The sequence below is a fragment of the Bos indicus x Bos taurus genome, chromosome 19 (assembly GCF_003369695.1).
Source record: "Bos indicus x Bos taurus breed Angus x Brahman F1 hybrid chromosome 19, Bos_hybrid_MaternalHap_v2.0, whole genome shotgun sequence".
Classification (NCBI taxonomy): Eukaryota; Metazoa; Chordata; class Mammalia; order Artiodactyla; family Bovidae; genus Bos; species Bos indicus x Bos taurus.
This window is the reverse complement of record NC_040094.1, coordinates 35,873,645-35,888,739: the sequence shown is the minus strand read 5'-3', so window position 1 is coordinate 35,888,739 and position 15,095 is coordinate 35,873,645. Positions and strand designations below refer to the sequence as shown.

Here is a 15,095-nt window from a genome sequence, read left to right as displayed (position 1 = left end):
TGGGAGTGAAAGTGAGAGGAAAGGTGGGTGTGCTGGCAGGGAAGTTTGCAGAAGGACCTCTGTGGGGTTCACCCTGCCAGTCTCAGGTAGGAGACACTATGGGGAGTGGGTAAGCCTGTGGGGGGAGCCTGCCTCCCTGGATCCCACTGCCCTAGTCCAGGAGAGAGGGGCCAGGCTGAAGGCAGGTGGATGGGGGGCTTCCTGGTCTGAAGTGGGCACAGGCGGGGGGTCCCAGCAGACCCACAAGTGCCCCTCCAGCTCCTTGTCACTCAAAGCCCAGAGCCTGGATCCCATGTACCCCCCCACCCCTGAAGGTGGGGCTGGTGGGGGAACGTCCGCTCCAGACGGTCCACCATCAAGGTTTGTTCCTTTAGGTCCTTTCGTCCTTCTGGACTCTGGGGGCACCTGTGACCTTCCTGGAAAGTTGTTTTCTAGCGTTCAGTAAAAGCAGAATTGTTTCTACAAAGAAAACCTTTCTATGGAAGAAATTCTAATCCAGAAAATGGACAGATGGGAGATGCCGTGGGGGGCACGTGTACCAGGCTCCTGGACTGTGGGTTACTGGCCGGAGGAGCCCTAGTCTGTGGGGTGTGGATCCTGCAGGCTGGCTGTGGGCAGGGGGCCTCCCTGCCCAGTTCCAGCACTGGGTTGGCAGCCTGTGGTCCCTAGGCCAAGAACAGTTTTTATATTTGTAGTTGTTTAAGAAAATCAAAAGAATATTTTGTGACTTGTGAAAATGACGTGAAATTCAAATTTCACAACCACAGCCACTCCGTCACCTGCTGCCCAGGAGCCTCCCACTCTTTTAAGAGGAAGTCTGCCAACCTCATTCTAGGATGTTCTCTGCTCCCACCAGTGAGGAGCTCCCCAGGAAAGGAACCCTAACCAGCGCCCTGGGCTCCATGGGGCACGAGGGCTGACTCACACAATGGCCCAGCCCAGGTAGATGGCTGTGCTGCCCCAGTACATGGGGTTGTCCAGGACGCTGAACGGGAACATGGTCACTCTGGCCTCCTTGAGGATCCCGAAGTAGTCGCCTGCAAACAGGGCGGGCAGGAAGGAGGGTCATAGCCTGGCTGCCCCATCCAGAGGGAGGTGTGCAGGCACTGGGGGTGTGCCCAGGGGCTGCGCCCCCACCGGCTCTTGCCTGTGCCTTTGCATGTTCTGTCCCCTCTGCTTGGGGACTTTCCCTGCTCTCTGGACACCTCTCCTCCTTTGCCACCTCCTCGGCTTGTGGTACTTCCTGTCGCCCTTCCCTTCACCTGCCCCCCACTGTCTAAAGCACACCTACCCCTACTCACTATCTCTGCTCCACGTCCCCCTCCTCCCTCAGCTGGGCCACTCCCACCTGGGCCACCAGCCTGGAGATCAGCTCTCCCCCTGCAGCCAGCCCAGAGCTTCTCCCAGGGGAGGGTGTGGCGGTCCGAGAGGCAGGGGACACAGACCCGGTGTCCAGCGCAGTCCGGCCTGGCCCGGGCATGGCCCACAGGGAGCAGCGCTGCTCACTAGGGCCCCATGGTGTATCCCTCGTGCTCCAGGCACAGGTGGGCCTGGAGGAGTAGCAGCTGCATCACCATCACCGCTGTCTGGAGACAGGGCTCGCGGCCAGGGAGCCTTTCTTCCCGGTGGCACAGAAGTCTGCTTCAGGGTGGCTCATGGCGGGGGGCGGGGACTCGGCCACTCTGACCTACATTCCTGAGCCTGAGGGCCCCACGTTCCAGGCCGTTTCTCCTGGGGCTCCCCCACAGGCGGCTTCCAGGCCCCTCCCCGACCCTCCTCCAGACCCTGGCTGCCCTTTCCCCTGCCGCTGCTGTGGGGCTGCTAACCCCTGGTCTCCTGAGGTTGGCTACACCACCACCCCTCCCTCCCCTGGCTCCCTTCCCCACCCCACCCCTGTGAGGCCCACACAATGATCCCCACCTGCTCCTGGGCCCCCAGAGGACCTCCCCTGTGGGACCCTCCTCCTGGGAGGACGCCCCAGTCTCCTGCATGGCCCTCAGGGACTTGAGTGATGTGATCCCTGGCTGGCCTTCTGCTCTGGCCCCACTGACCCGCGCACATCAGCCGCCCTGCTCCCTCCCCCCAGAGTCCCAGACTGGGAGTTGGTGTCTGTAGGACGTCCAGCCCTGCCAGCACTGGGTTTTCAGCCCCAAAGCTCCGGAGCCACGGGCAAGGAGAGGGGCCAGCGCCCCCACCTGTTGCCAGCCCAAGACCTGAACACAGGAACAGAAGCCCGGCCCATCCTGGAGGCCAAGCAGCTGGCTGGGGCTTAAGAGTCTGCCCCCCAGCGCTGAGCAGGGCAGGCTGAGGCCTGGAGTTGGGGGGAGCAGGGCCCTGGCCCCCCACACTCAGGGTCTTACCTAGGAAGGTCCCGGTGAAGCCCAGCGCCAGGAAACTGGAAAGGACGAACACGCCACCCACTCCCAGGAGTGCCAGGCCCACGTGGTAGACCGCGGGGTTGTCCAGGCTCTGCATCCGGGGCTGGCTCAGCATGGCCTGCGTGAAGCTGCGGGCAGGGCGGGGAGGTCACCGCCACACAGAGGGGCCGCCCACCCTGCCCCCCAGGCCCCCAGAGCAGCCTGTCCAGGGGTCTCAGGCAAGTCCTGAGGGTGAGTCAAGTGGCCTGCTGAGGGGCCGCCACGGAAGAAGTGACCGGAATAGGGGGCTGGTGCCTGCTTCCAGAGAAGCCAGAAATCCTGAGTTGTCTGTAACACGTAGTGGTTTTAAGAAACAGATTATGAATGACAACATTTTAGACTCTGCAGGACAGCAGGGTGTTCAGTCTGAGGATGACTGGCACTGCAGAGGGAAGGAGACTCGGGAATCATGCCTCCACCCAACTGTCCCTCCGTTGTGAGCACGCCTACCCGCCCTCCATCCTCCATTCCTCCCCCTCTCTTTCCTTCTTTTGGCCACACCCCACAGCTTGTGGGATCTTAGTTCCCTGACCAGGATTGAACTCGCGCCCTCGGCAGTGGAAGCAGGAGCCGTAACCACTGGACAACCCTGCCAGGCTCTTTCTAGCAGAGCAAGTTCCATCTCCCTTTGTCCACTCCATTAGCTGGATGTCGTCAAACTCCTTAGGTTGAGCTAAAGCCCGCCTCCCTATAACTCTCTCCTCAGACTACAGTCAGCTCTTGGAGAACAGAGGCTTCTCCCCTGAGCACCTCCCTGGCGCCAGCCCATGCCAGGCAGAAGGGATCACAGTCTGTGTTCATCAACCAGGAAAAGCAGCCCCCTTCCCCAAAGTGAGAAAGGGGAACAGGGAGGCGGGAGAAGCATCTGTTTGAACAGCAAACAGGACACCACGGGCAGAAGCCTGCACGGTGACCTGTCAAACAGTGGCACATGTGTCAGGGCACACCTGGCCCCTGGTCACACTGCCCACGCCCCCTGCTCTCCACCCACCTCTCCTGCTGCTGGGCTCAGGGTCACCCTGCAGCTCCAGGCTGAGCTGCTGGGATTGGCTCAGAGCCGCACACCCCGTGTGGTGCCAGGTGGCCACGCCCATGCCCCACCCCTGCACCCTCCCTGGGCTCTGATAAACCCACAGTTCTGAGAGCTGGCAGCTCGGGCCACAGCTCAGCCCCCTCCCACCCCTCCACCTCTCCTGTCTGTAGAGCAAGTGGCCTGGACACAGCCTTGCGAGCTGACGGACGGACACCACTCCCAGGGAGAGGTCCTAAATGTCACAAAACTATACCTCAAGGTGGCTGAAAGGGTCAATTTTATTAATGTGTCTTTTACCACATACACCCACACCCACACACAGGCACAGAAAACCCACCTGCAGGAACCACATAAAGCGACAGCGGAAGGATGCTGGGGAGCGGCGGTGGGGGCGGGTGGGCAGGACTCCCACAAGCCCTGCACCTGAACCCCACCCACACCTGTCAGCGGGGGGCAAACAGGAGGAGGACCATAGAGGGGAGAAGGGAAAACAGGCCTGCTTGCAGTGGAGGGGTCCTTTCTCGGCCCCCCAATTCCCTGGGTGGTTAATTCACCCGGGAGGAAAGCCGTAGCCAAAAGGTTGACAGTGACACAGTGACACAGGGAGAGGGACACACAGGCCTGGACGCAGGGAGAGGGGCTGGGCCTGGGTCTCTCCCCTGCCAGGCCTCTCAGGGGCCCAGGACGCGACACGTCCTGCCAGCACCAGCCTTGCGGTAGGATGGCAGGGACAGCAGCTTGTCTATAGACCCGCCTCTGCTGGCCTCTGCAGGCCAGTGGGGTTCAAGTTGGGGCCACATGGAGGATGTCGTCAGCCCTCCAGACAGACAGGCTCTCCATCACCTTGCCCTCTGCCCCTCCACTCCCCCCACGCCCACCTGGCCGCCCACCTTGGTGCAGTCCACCTGCAGGGTAGGATGGACCACCCGGCTCCACCCCATAGGAACAGTGGTGGGGCTGGGCCTGGGGTCCAGGGTTTTTTTTCCCTACATGGTGGACTCAGGAGGCCAAGAATACACAAGAACTAGAAACAGCACATTGTGGAAGGGAAAACAGGCAGCAGGTCCCGTCTCCTGAGATGTGATGTTTCAGGAGCTTTAAATGCCCCCTTGGTGACAGCCAGGGAGAAGGGGCCATGGGGGATGCTGTGTGCTCACTCATTCATTCATTTACTCGCTCACTCCTTCAGAAGGGCCAGGGTGCCTGCAAAGACTCCTGCACTGGGCTGCCCACCAGGTGGGGCTGTTTGGGTCTATCCCCCCCCCCACCCCGCCCCCACCACACACCACCATAAGCTGAGTTTTCAGAGTAACTGGGGGAGGAAGGGGGTGTGCAGCAGCCAACCCCATTGTGGAGGGATCCCACCAAGCTTGCCTAGCTGCCCTCTCCACCACACCCAGGTCACTGCTCGCTGCGTGGGGCCACCTCTCCAGGTGGAGCCCAAGAAGGGGTTTCCCTGAGCCAGCAGAGCCAGTGGGGCAGATGGGCTCAGAGCAGCCCCCTAGTCCCCGCGCCCCGCCCCTCACGTTGGCTCCAGGCACCTCCCACCTCTTCCCTGGTTGGGGTGGGATGGAGGAGGGGGCTCCCCCAGGGGCCTGGGGTGGGGTTGGGGGTAGCGGGGGAGGGGAGGGGTCCTTACCAGTGGGAGCGCAGGACGTTCAAGAGCAGGATGGCCCCACCCAGGGTGTAACAGGCCAGGCGGGGGGACCCAAAGGCCTTGCTCAGCTTTCGGGTCTTGTGTTCCCATCTCGCAACCTATGTGCAGAGAGAGCAGTTGAGACCCAAGGGGCCCTTGTCGGGGGGTGGAGTGGGGGGGGCGGTCACATGGTGGGGGGGTCATGCAGGGGCGGGGTACGGGGAGGGGTCTCGGGCCACCTCCACGGCGGGGGACGACCTGTGCAAACAGAACACAAAGTCCTTCTGGAAATGGCTGAACACTGAAGCAGGAGGAGGCCAGGAGACCTGGGGGCAGCTGAGCCCCTTGGCCCTGAGCAGCTCGGCTCCCTCACCCAGGGTCCGGAACACATTCGGAATCACACACTCCATGGACATGGGGTCTGGGACCATGGAGGGGAGGGAATCTGGGAGGAGCCCAGCGCCACCCCCTCCCCCTGGACACGCCCACTGTCCCAGACCCTTGGCTCTACACTCCCAGAGCTTTCACTTTTTAGCCACAGAAACCTTTTATTTTTCCAAACTCATCAGGCCCAGACTCTCACCCTTCAGCAGCTAATGGTGGAGCAAAGTGGGAGTGGGCTCCCCAGGGCCCCTCCTGCCTCTACTGTCCCCAATCCCCTTGCCTGTCACTCTGGCATGAAAACCAGCTGGCTGACTCACTCTCAGTCGGGAGGGCATCTGGATGGTCAGTTTTCAGGACAGGAACCTGCGCATGGTTCCTTCTGGGGGCCTGGGGGACCATCCCCCTCCAGAGTAGCTGGGCCAAGATGGGGTCCACCAAGGGGTGATGAGAGGTCCTGTAGGGTAAAGTGTCCTTGGCCAGAGGAAGCAGCCTGTGTTCACACACGGACCCCAGGCTCAAGCCACAGGGATGGATAGGACGTCCACACTGTTCCAAGAACCCAGGGATGTCAAGATTCCAACAGTAAAAATCACACCAACATCAACTCAGCACCAGACAATTTTAAGTGTTTTCATCTGAGCTCATTTAACACTCAAAACCAGCCTGGGGTGGGTGGGGTGAGATCCATTTATATGTGGGGAAGACAGGGCTCCTCAGGAGTGACCAGAAGGGCCACCCAGCCGTAAGAGGAGAATCTGAGTGGCTCCTCAGCTCCTAGCCCAGCACCCTTTCTGTCTGAGGGGCTCAGCCATTCTTCAAAAATGCTGTCTTAGGCACAAAACCTTGTTTCTGGTGTGGTATGTCAAGACGCATATTTAAAGGCCAATAATTTTTTTTTCTCTCTGTTGATGAGGTAATGCTTTCAAAATCAGCCACCGAGTCACCTCCTCACCCCTCCTGCAGGCCAGTAGGAGGACCACAGGCCCAGGCCGCCACTTGTCCCCCACACTTGGGAACCACCAGGTGCGGTGGGAGCAGGCGTGTTCCTCCCTCTGCTTCTCAGAGCCGCCCCCCACCCCCGCCACTGAATGGGACCCTTGGACAGAGTGGGGTGCATCATCACAAAGATGTAATCACCCAAACCCAGACACCCTACTAGACAAGTGACTCACTCTCCTCCCCAAGTAGATGACATGGAAGAAAGTGAGGGGCTCAGGAGTCACGTCCACCAAGTGCAACGTGCAGACCTCATTTGGATCCTGATGCATACACACCAACTGGAACAAGATAGTTTTGACACAATCAAGAAGAACTGAACACAGACTGAGTATTGTATGACATTTATTACTGCTGTCCTTTCTACTTCTAGCCAAGAAGGATGGCATTTACCCACTCGCCTGAAACACACACACACACACACAAAACAGACAAATATACAAGGGCTTTCCAAACACTGGACATGAAGGCGTGAAGGATGCTGATTTAAGCCTCACCCCATCGATAATAACTTAAATGCTTATGGCCAAGCATCTCAATTAAAAGGCAGAGATTGTCAGACTGGATAAAAAATGATCCAATTGCATGCTGGCTACACAAAATACACTTATAAAGATTCAAACCAGCTAACCACAACAGGCTGGCACGACAGTCACTCTACTAACACTGGTGGAAATGAGGCTGAGTGGTTGTATAAATTTTAGACAAAGTAGATTTCAGAGCAAACATTATTACCAAGATAGAGAAGATTGTTTCACAATTAACCAAGAAGACATAACATCCTAAACATTCATGCACTTGATGCCAGAGCTTACAGTCCATGAAGTAAAACTGATAAATCTGCAAAACAGAAATAGTTACTTCAACACCCCTCTCAGTACTGATAGAACAGGTAAGGATAAAGATTTGAATACTGTCAACCAACTCAGTATTGCTAAGTCACTTTAGTCGCGTGCGACTCTGTGTGACTCCATAGACGGCAGCCCACCAGGCTCCGCCATCCCTGGGATTCTCCAGGCAAGAACACTGGAGTGGGTTGCCACTTCCTTTTCCAATGCATGAAAGTGAAAAGTGAAAGGGAAGTCGGTATACTGACGTTTATAAAAGACTTCACTCAACAACAACAGGAAAAGAAATTAGTTTCAAGTGCACACAGGAGATTTACCAAGATAGAGCACATTCCGGGAAGTAAAACAAGTCACGGTAAGCGTTCCACATCACACAACGTGTGTTTTCTGACCACAATGGAGTTAATCGGAAATTAATAACAGAAAAAGCTCTCTGAAAAAATCCCCAAACATCTAGAAACTAAGTAACACATTTCCTAAAAAACCAACTCCTGGGGGAAAGGAAAAATGGAAAAGGAAACAAGAAGGATTTTGAATTGAGTGAAAATGAAAGCACAACATACCAGCATCTGTGGGATGCTGCGGCTTGGGAGGGTTTATGGCACTGAACACCCACAGGAGAGAGAAGGAAGGTCTCGGTCACTGGTCTCAGCTCCCACAAGAAACTAGAGAAAGGAGAGAAAATGAAACCCGTGTAAGTAGGAGAAAGTGTGGAGTGGAAATCAATGATAGAAAATAGAAAAACACTAGAGAAAAATCAATGAAACCAAGAGCTGGTCTTCTAAAACCTCTACTCAAACTGAGCAAGAAAAAAAAAAAGACACAGATTCTCAACATCTAGACTAGAGTCTACAGACATTAAAAGGGCAAAAAAGGATACATGAAAAACTTTACACCAGTGAATTTGACCAAAGCTTGTGCAGGAAAAGAAGCAGAGGGTTCAACCAGCATACACTATGTCCATCCATGTATTTTGACATGGAGTCAAAAGTCTTCACAAAAGAAAGTTCCAGGTCCAGAAGGCTTCACTGGTGAATCCTACCAAACATTTAAGGAAGAAATAATCCCAATTATGTACAAACTGTTCCCAAAAATTGAAAAGGAAGGAACACTCCCCAACTCACTCCATGAAGCCAGCATTACCAGATACCAAAACATCACACACACAAAAAAAAAATAGAGAAAAAGACCCTTCCTGAACAAAACTCAAAAATTCTAGACAAAACATTAATGAATCAGCCAATGGAATCAACAATATACTAAAAGGACAATACATCCGCACAACCGAGTGAGGTTTATACCAGGAGTGAAAAGTTGGTTTAACATTTGAAAACCAATCAATGTAATTTACCATATAAACAAACTACATAAGAAGAAAACACTATGATCGCCTTAAGAGACACAAAAGAACATTTGACAAAAATCCAATATACCTTCCTGACAGAAAGTCAGCACGGGAGGTGTGATAGGGAACACCCTTGTCCGAACGCAAGGCATCTGTGAAAACCCAGCTGCTGACATCACCCCAGATGCTCCCATAGGCCAGGAAGAAGACCTCATGTCCACTGAAACACGCATGACCCGCAATCACCTACACAAACTGATGAAATCGACAGATAGTGCAGGATGCGTACCCCGAAAACTGAAGCTTCACTAAGAACTTGAGAAAAGACTTCAATAAACGAAGAGGGACTTCCCTGGTGGCCCAGTGGTTAAGATTTCTCCTTTCAACACAAGGGATGTGGGTTTGATTCCCAGTCAGGGAGCTAAGATCACACAAGCCTCGAGACCAAAAAAACAAAACATAAAACAGAAGCGATTCTGTAACAAATTCAATAAAGACTTTATAAATGGTCCACATCAAAAAAAAAAAAAAAATCTTAAAAAAAAAAAAAACCGAGTGTCCATGGGTCTGGAAGCTTAGCATTAGTAAGAAGTCTGTTCTCCTTGATTGGTCTATAGATTCAACTTGACCCCAATCAAAATCCTAACAGGCTTTTTGCTGCAAATTGACAGATTGGTTCTAAAATTCTCACAGAAATGCAAAGCACTCAGAATAGCCAAAACAAATGAAAAAGAAGAACAGAGCGGGGCCAACTCGGCAGATTTTGAGCCATGTTATAAAGCGACCGGGATCAGGACTGTGGTGCTGGTGCAAAGGCAGACACGCGGACCGTCGGAACAGAACAGGGAGTCCTGAAGTAGGACTGCGTGTGTCGGGTTAACTGATGTGTGGCCAAGTGCGAGGGCAATCAGTTCAAAGGACAGAGGGGAACGGGGCTGGGGGTCACACACAGAACCTGTAACTCAGACCACACACACAGATGAACACAAGCAGGTTAACAGTCTGAGTACGAAACCTGAAACCATGAAAGGTCTAGAGGAAAACACACGAGAAAAGCCATAGGCCCTGAGTCATGCAGCGATGTCTTAGATGCACATGACTTGCAGAGGAGGAGATGTGATGGACGAACCTGAGGGTGGGGCCGGGGCTGCCGTCATGCTCCCCCACCCCAGGGGGCAGTGAGCTGCCTTCACCTCCCACTGCAGGGTCTGGGATGGGGTGGTCTGGAGGCTCTCAAATGGCAAATTCCTCAGAGGACGGCTCGGCTGTGAGGCCCCACCGGCAGCCCACCCTCCCTGGACCCACAGCTGGGCCAGGGCTGGAGACACCCCACCTATGCCCACCCGGAGGCAGCAGGAAAGACCCCCAGCACCCCCACAAGAAAGCTAGTCACACCCTCAGTAGGCCATGAGGTGGCTGCATGGCCCAAGAGCCCCACGCCTGGCAGGCCCGGGCATCCCAACGACGTGGTCTTTGCTTAAGCAACCCAAAATCCTAACAGGCTTTTTGCTGCAAATTGACAGACTGGTTCTAAAATTCTCTTTGCCCGTTTTTAAGTTTTATATAATCAATACACTAAACAGACAGGGAGACTTCCTACTGAGAGAGGTCCTCGGGTATTCACTTAAATGAGCGTTTTCCTCCTGCACTTTCAGCGTTTGAATGACACAGCATTTTAGGATCTCTTTAAAATTTTAAATGAAACAAGGCCCACTGGTATGAAGGCACTGGGAAAACAGCCAAGGAGCTAGTGGCTCTTCAACTATTAACCAAACACAGCAAAACCCAGCCTTCCTTCTCTGATCAATATTTACATGGACTTCAGCCCTGGCAAGGAAATTTGGCCGTGTTGGTGACAGCTGGGTGGCTGTGTGGGTATGTGGGTTCGGTAAGCGGCTGGCTGGGCCTCCCTCGGCATCAGCGGGCTGGGTGGGTCACACCACCGACACCATCACTAACACCAACATCAGTGTCAGCCCAGCACGAGCACCTCCAGCCAGGAGGCTTCTTTCTTTTTTTTCTGAGGTAAGAGTAGTTTATTTTAGAAGAAGAGACTCTTTCAGGGCAGATTTAGAGGTAAAGTAAAATTCATTGAGGCAGAGGACACTTCCATTGGACTGGAAAATTCCCCTCAATCTACCCCCGTCCCTGCCCACCAGCCTCTGCTCTGGTTTCTGCCCTGTCCAGCCTTCTCCAGCGCCTGTTCACACGGAAGCCCGCCTTCCGCAGCTGCCCTCCCTCAGCCACCAGACCATCCAGGGTGCTGTGCGTGGATGGACCTCAGCTGGCTCCACAGCCCTGGCCGGGGCCCTACAGCACATGTGGCTGCGGGGCTGGAGGGAAGCCAAGCTTCAGTGGCCTGGGCGCCTGTGCCCACCACCCACCCCCTGCTGTGCAACCCCCAGGAGGGTGGGCAGGAGACCCTTGGGGGGCGCTTCCCACAGTCCACAGCCGGAGGCTCAGAGCAGGTCGGGGCAAAATTCCTGCTGACAGCAAGAAGCCGAGGCGTGGGGCACGGAGATCCCCTCCCGAGACTGGAGAGCAGCACAGAAAGGAAAGGGGTGAGGGGTCCAGGGCAGAGGTGGCCAGTGGGGCCACAGGCAGGGTGCAGGAGGGATCCGGGGAGGGTGCAGGGAAGGGGAGAGAAGGCCCCAGAGATCAACAGCTACGTGTCCATGTTCCAGGGGTAACCTCAGTGTTCAGAGATAGGCGTGACAGAGCGGGGCTGTGCCCAGGGCTACAGAGAGGCCTGCTTGTGAGCCCCTGCCCAGAGAGGATGGGCCTGTGCCCAGCGCCACCTAGGAGAAGGTGCTATGGGGCCAGCGAAGCCCCCCGGGGAATATCAGAACATCAGTGCTGAGCCCGAGGGTGCAGCTAATCCTCTTATCCCCCGGGGCCAGCGCTGCACTGAGCAAAGTGCTTTGCCTAATTGTGCTTCTCACAGTTAATCCAGGAGAGAGGCAGGTCTCCATGGACCGAGGTGACACAACCTGAGGAGGCCCGGCTTGCAGGGAGCTGGCCAGCTCAGACCACCAAGGGCACTCACCCTGCTGGGGCCCTCATCCCGGCTCACTTCCAGGACGTACCTGGCCAGGCGTCAGGCTGGGAGGGGCCTGTCTCTTGGCCACCACCGGCCTCCCCGAGTGAGCTGGCCAAGGCAGGGCCTCGCACTTGGTGGGACTGTCCTTCAAGGAAGAAAGGCAGGAGCATGGCCTGAACCTTTCAGCCAGGACGGCACCCCTTCTGGCCCCGGGTGTGAGTGGGATGAGCCGGGCCTGGAGCCCTCACTTCCCTGAGGTCATCGGGGGCATAGGTTGAGGCCTCTGGGCTGGCCTGGTGGTGCCATCCATCGGGGATGCAGCCCTGTCTGGGGTTCCTGATGCCAGGAGGGCTTGGGGACAGGGTACTGCTCCTCCTGGCTGCCTCCCTTCTGAGGCTGGCCTCCTGCTGCCTCTAAGTGGGTTCCTCAAACCCAGCGTGGTCCCCAGAACAGCAGGGTGGCCGCCGAGTCAGAGTCTGAACTTCCACCAGACACCTGGGGTTGTGGAGGAGTGTTGTGCCGTTCCAGGACAGGTTGGGGTCCGGAAGTCGTTGGCCCCTGACTCGGCTCCTCCGTAGCCAGCCCTGGGCCCCTTGGGGCACACTCACCACCCTGCTGACACTCGACTCCTCGGGTCCTAGCTGGTGTGTGAGCTCTCTCAACCCATGGGAAGACCCCTGAAGGTTACCGTTCTAGAAGTAGTCATGGCATTGCACACCCCTGGGGCCGGCTGGGGTCGGAGAACGGGTGGAGGCACACAGCAAAACCAAGCTCCTGCTTTCCTTGATGCCTGAGCTTGACCATGCACAGTACTCTCCAGGGGACCCTACCAGCGGTCAGGCACTTGTATCAACAAGCTCGCAGACGGAGTTTGCCCTTTGAGGGGTCCCAGGAATGCCTTCCCGGGAGAAGTTGGCACCTCTCACAGAACACAGCACCAGCTGTGAGCAGCACCCGCCGGGGACCATCAGTCCCTGCCACCGCCCACCAGAAAAGCGCTTCAGTCTACACACAAGGGAGCAGCGGCACAGAGAGGGTAAGTGGCCCACCCAAAGCCACACAGCTGTGAAGTGGAAAGCCCGCCTGGAACCCAGAGCCTGTTTCTAACCACTGAGCCCCTGGGCCTCCTGGCTACCCCTTCCCCAGGCATCCCCCACCTCTGATTTGCTGGTTCTGAGTCCCACTTCCTGAGGGGCAGGCTGGCGGCCCATCGGGCATCTCCCATCAGACCAGGAATTTGCCCATGTGAAGCCAGGGAAGGGGGAGGGGTGGGGACGCACCCCACTGCTCTGCAGAAGCCTTCAGTGTTTCCATCATGGGAGCTCGAAATGCTGGTGGGAGTGAGGACAGGCGCGCTGGTGGTGGAGGTGACAACCCTGAGCTCCTTCCTGAGCCATCCTGGCTGCAGCCCTCAGCCCCACCGGGCATTTCCCAGTCATGAGGGCCATGGCACCCCAGCTTCCCGAAGGGGGCTGGTCGCCGGGCCCCCGAACAGCCCCACCCTGCAGAGCTGGACTGGTCCTGGGTACTTCAGGCAGGCCGGCCAGAACCACCAAGACAGAGCCTAGCCACGTAGGTCAACCCCAGGCACCTCAGCCCATGCAAGAGGCCGCAGGCCCTGTGTCCCTGACGTCCATCTGCCCAGACACCACAGCTTCCTGCCCATTTCTGCCACCTGGAGGGGCTGCCCCCGCCCTTTGCATGCTGTCGGCCACGAGGGAGGTTCTCCTCAGGCAGCCTCTCCACCTCGTCCTGCAACCAGGGTCCCGGCCTCACCGTGTGCAGACTCCCCACCACAGGGTCTGGATGGCCTCTCCTGTCCCCCATCTCCGGGGTGAGCTGTGACTCAGCTACTCGTTCCAGAACACAGAACAAGCCCTGCTTTTGCTTCCAAACTTTGTTCACGATGTTCCCTCTCCTGATAATGAGGCCGTGCTGAGGCAGGAGACGTCCTCAGCTTTGGAGACGTGGGGATAGCAACTGTGCAAGGTGTCCTGGGACCTGGGTGACGCGGGCTGCTCTCTGTTCCAAGGATGTAAATTTGCCAATTAAAATCAATGTTCCTTCTGCCTCCCATCCTCAGGGGTCTCTACCCTGTCCCCTCCATCCCCGGGCCCACATGCTGTACCTTGCTCCCCCTGGGGCATCTTCTGAACCCCAGAGTCTTTCCAGAGGCAACCCCCTCCCCAAGCAGCCTGGGAGCCACGTGGAGCCACTTCAGCCTCCCTGAGCCTCCTGGGCATCCTGTGTGTGGACACAGGCTGAATCCCCAACCCACTAAGAGCCCACATCCGTGGCCGCCTCTGCGTGTGCAGGAGCCCAGTCGGAGCCATGAGGGGGAAGGAGGGCAGTGACGGTGTCGGTGAGAGTGTGTCACTCAGCCCAGTCATGGCAGGAGCCCACAGGGCTGGTGCCGCCCAGCAGCCTAGAACCCACCAACTCACTGAGCACTCATTCATATGAGCTGGGGCCCTGGCAGGTGCAGCGGGACTTTCTGAGCAGAAGCAGATGAGGCCAGGCTGGGGACGGTGGGCGTGACAGACTGTGTCACACACAGTCCTGCTGGCCACCAGCCTCTGGCTGGGAACCAGAACAAAGATGCTGGGAACCAAGCGAGCCCAGGGAGGGGGACCCCACTGTTCACCCCCGGTGGGGTGGGAATCAACACTACCTTGGTCACCCCTGGGGTTCAGCTGTAACAGGGGAAGAGGGGCTGCCATCCCAGGGGAGGGTTATAGCCCACGGCTTATGACCCGGGGCCTCCACCAAGTCCCAGAGCTCCTGAAAACTGCCAGGCTCCGGTACTGACAGGCGCACCCGGGCTCTCACAGCTGCTGCAGCACCGAGCTGGGGTCGTGCCCTCTGCCACATGCCTAGCCCGGCCCTGGCCACTGGGCACTGTGTTCTTTCTTTTCCTTTTAAAGGACAGGAACAAGGCGGCCGGCGGCTGGGCCTCCGCACAAGTCTACGTGATCTCAGGGCTGAGCCTGGCGACCCCCTGAGGCTGGGGGAGCCCGCGGTTCCTCAAGGGCCGGAGCTGAGCTCCCCTCCTGCTGCAGCTGCTGACAACGGGGCCGACCTCCTTGGGGCAGAGACTCAGGACAGTTAATCCAGCACCCAGGGGCACCAGAGGGAAGTGTTTACAGAGCAGCCCAGGCCAGGCCAGGCTCCCAGCAGCTGCTGGGCACTGAGGTGACCAGGGCAGTGTGGTCTCTGCCCTCGGGGCCTCCAGTGTCGGCAGGCATGCCAAGGATGTGATCACCTTGGATGAGAACAGGTGCTGGGAGGAAGAATAATTTGGCATGGGGGGCAAGGGGAGGCCTCCCTGACAGATGACCCTCACTGGAGGCCTGAGGGCTGAAAAGGAGGTTGACACAGTGCAGAGAAAAGGGTCCT

General features: G+C 57.0%; 1 protein-coding gene across 24 annotated transcripts in view; it reads right to left on the bottom strand.

Annotated features, from left to right (window-relative positions):
- Nucleotides 1-15,095, bottom strand: part of PEMT (phosphatidylethanolamine N-methyltransferase) — a 35,709-nt gene that overhangs the window by 2,209 nt on the left and 18,405 nt on the right. For 14 of the 24 annotated variants that reach the window (XM_027517176.1, XM_027517173.1, XM_027517177.1 and 11 more), the window contains 2 exons: nt 2,361-2,506; nt 926-1,037 (listed from right to left, as the gene is read on the bottom strand). In XM_027517176.1, the coding sequence (XP_027372977.1) occupies nt 926-1,037; nt 2,361-2,506 (258 nt within the window). Of the gene's footprint in view, nt 1-925; nt 1,038-2,360; nt 2,507-5,089; nt 5,206-5,787; nt 5,925-6,642; nt 6,748-7,201; nt 7,307-7,877; nt 7,980-15,095 lie in introns of those variants that run through there. The other 10 variants (XM_027517180.1, XM_027517165.1, XM_027517161.1 and 7 more) reach the window with 5 other exon arrangements.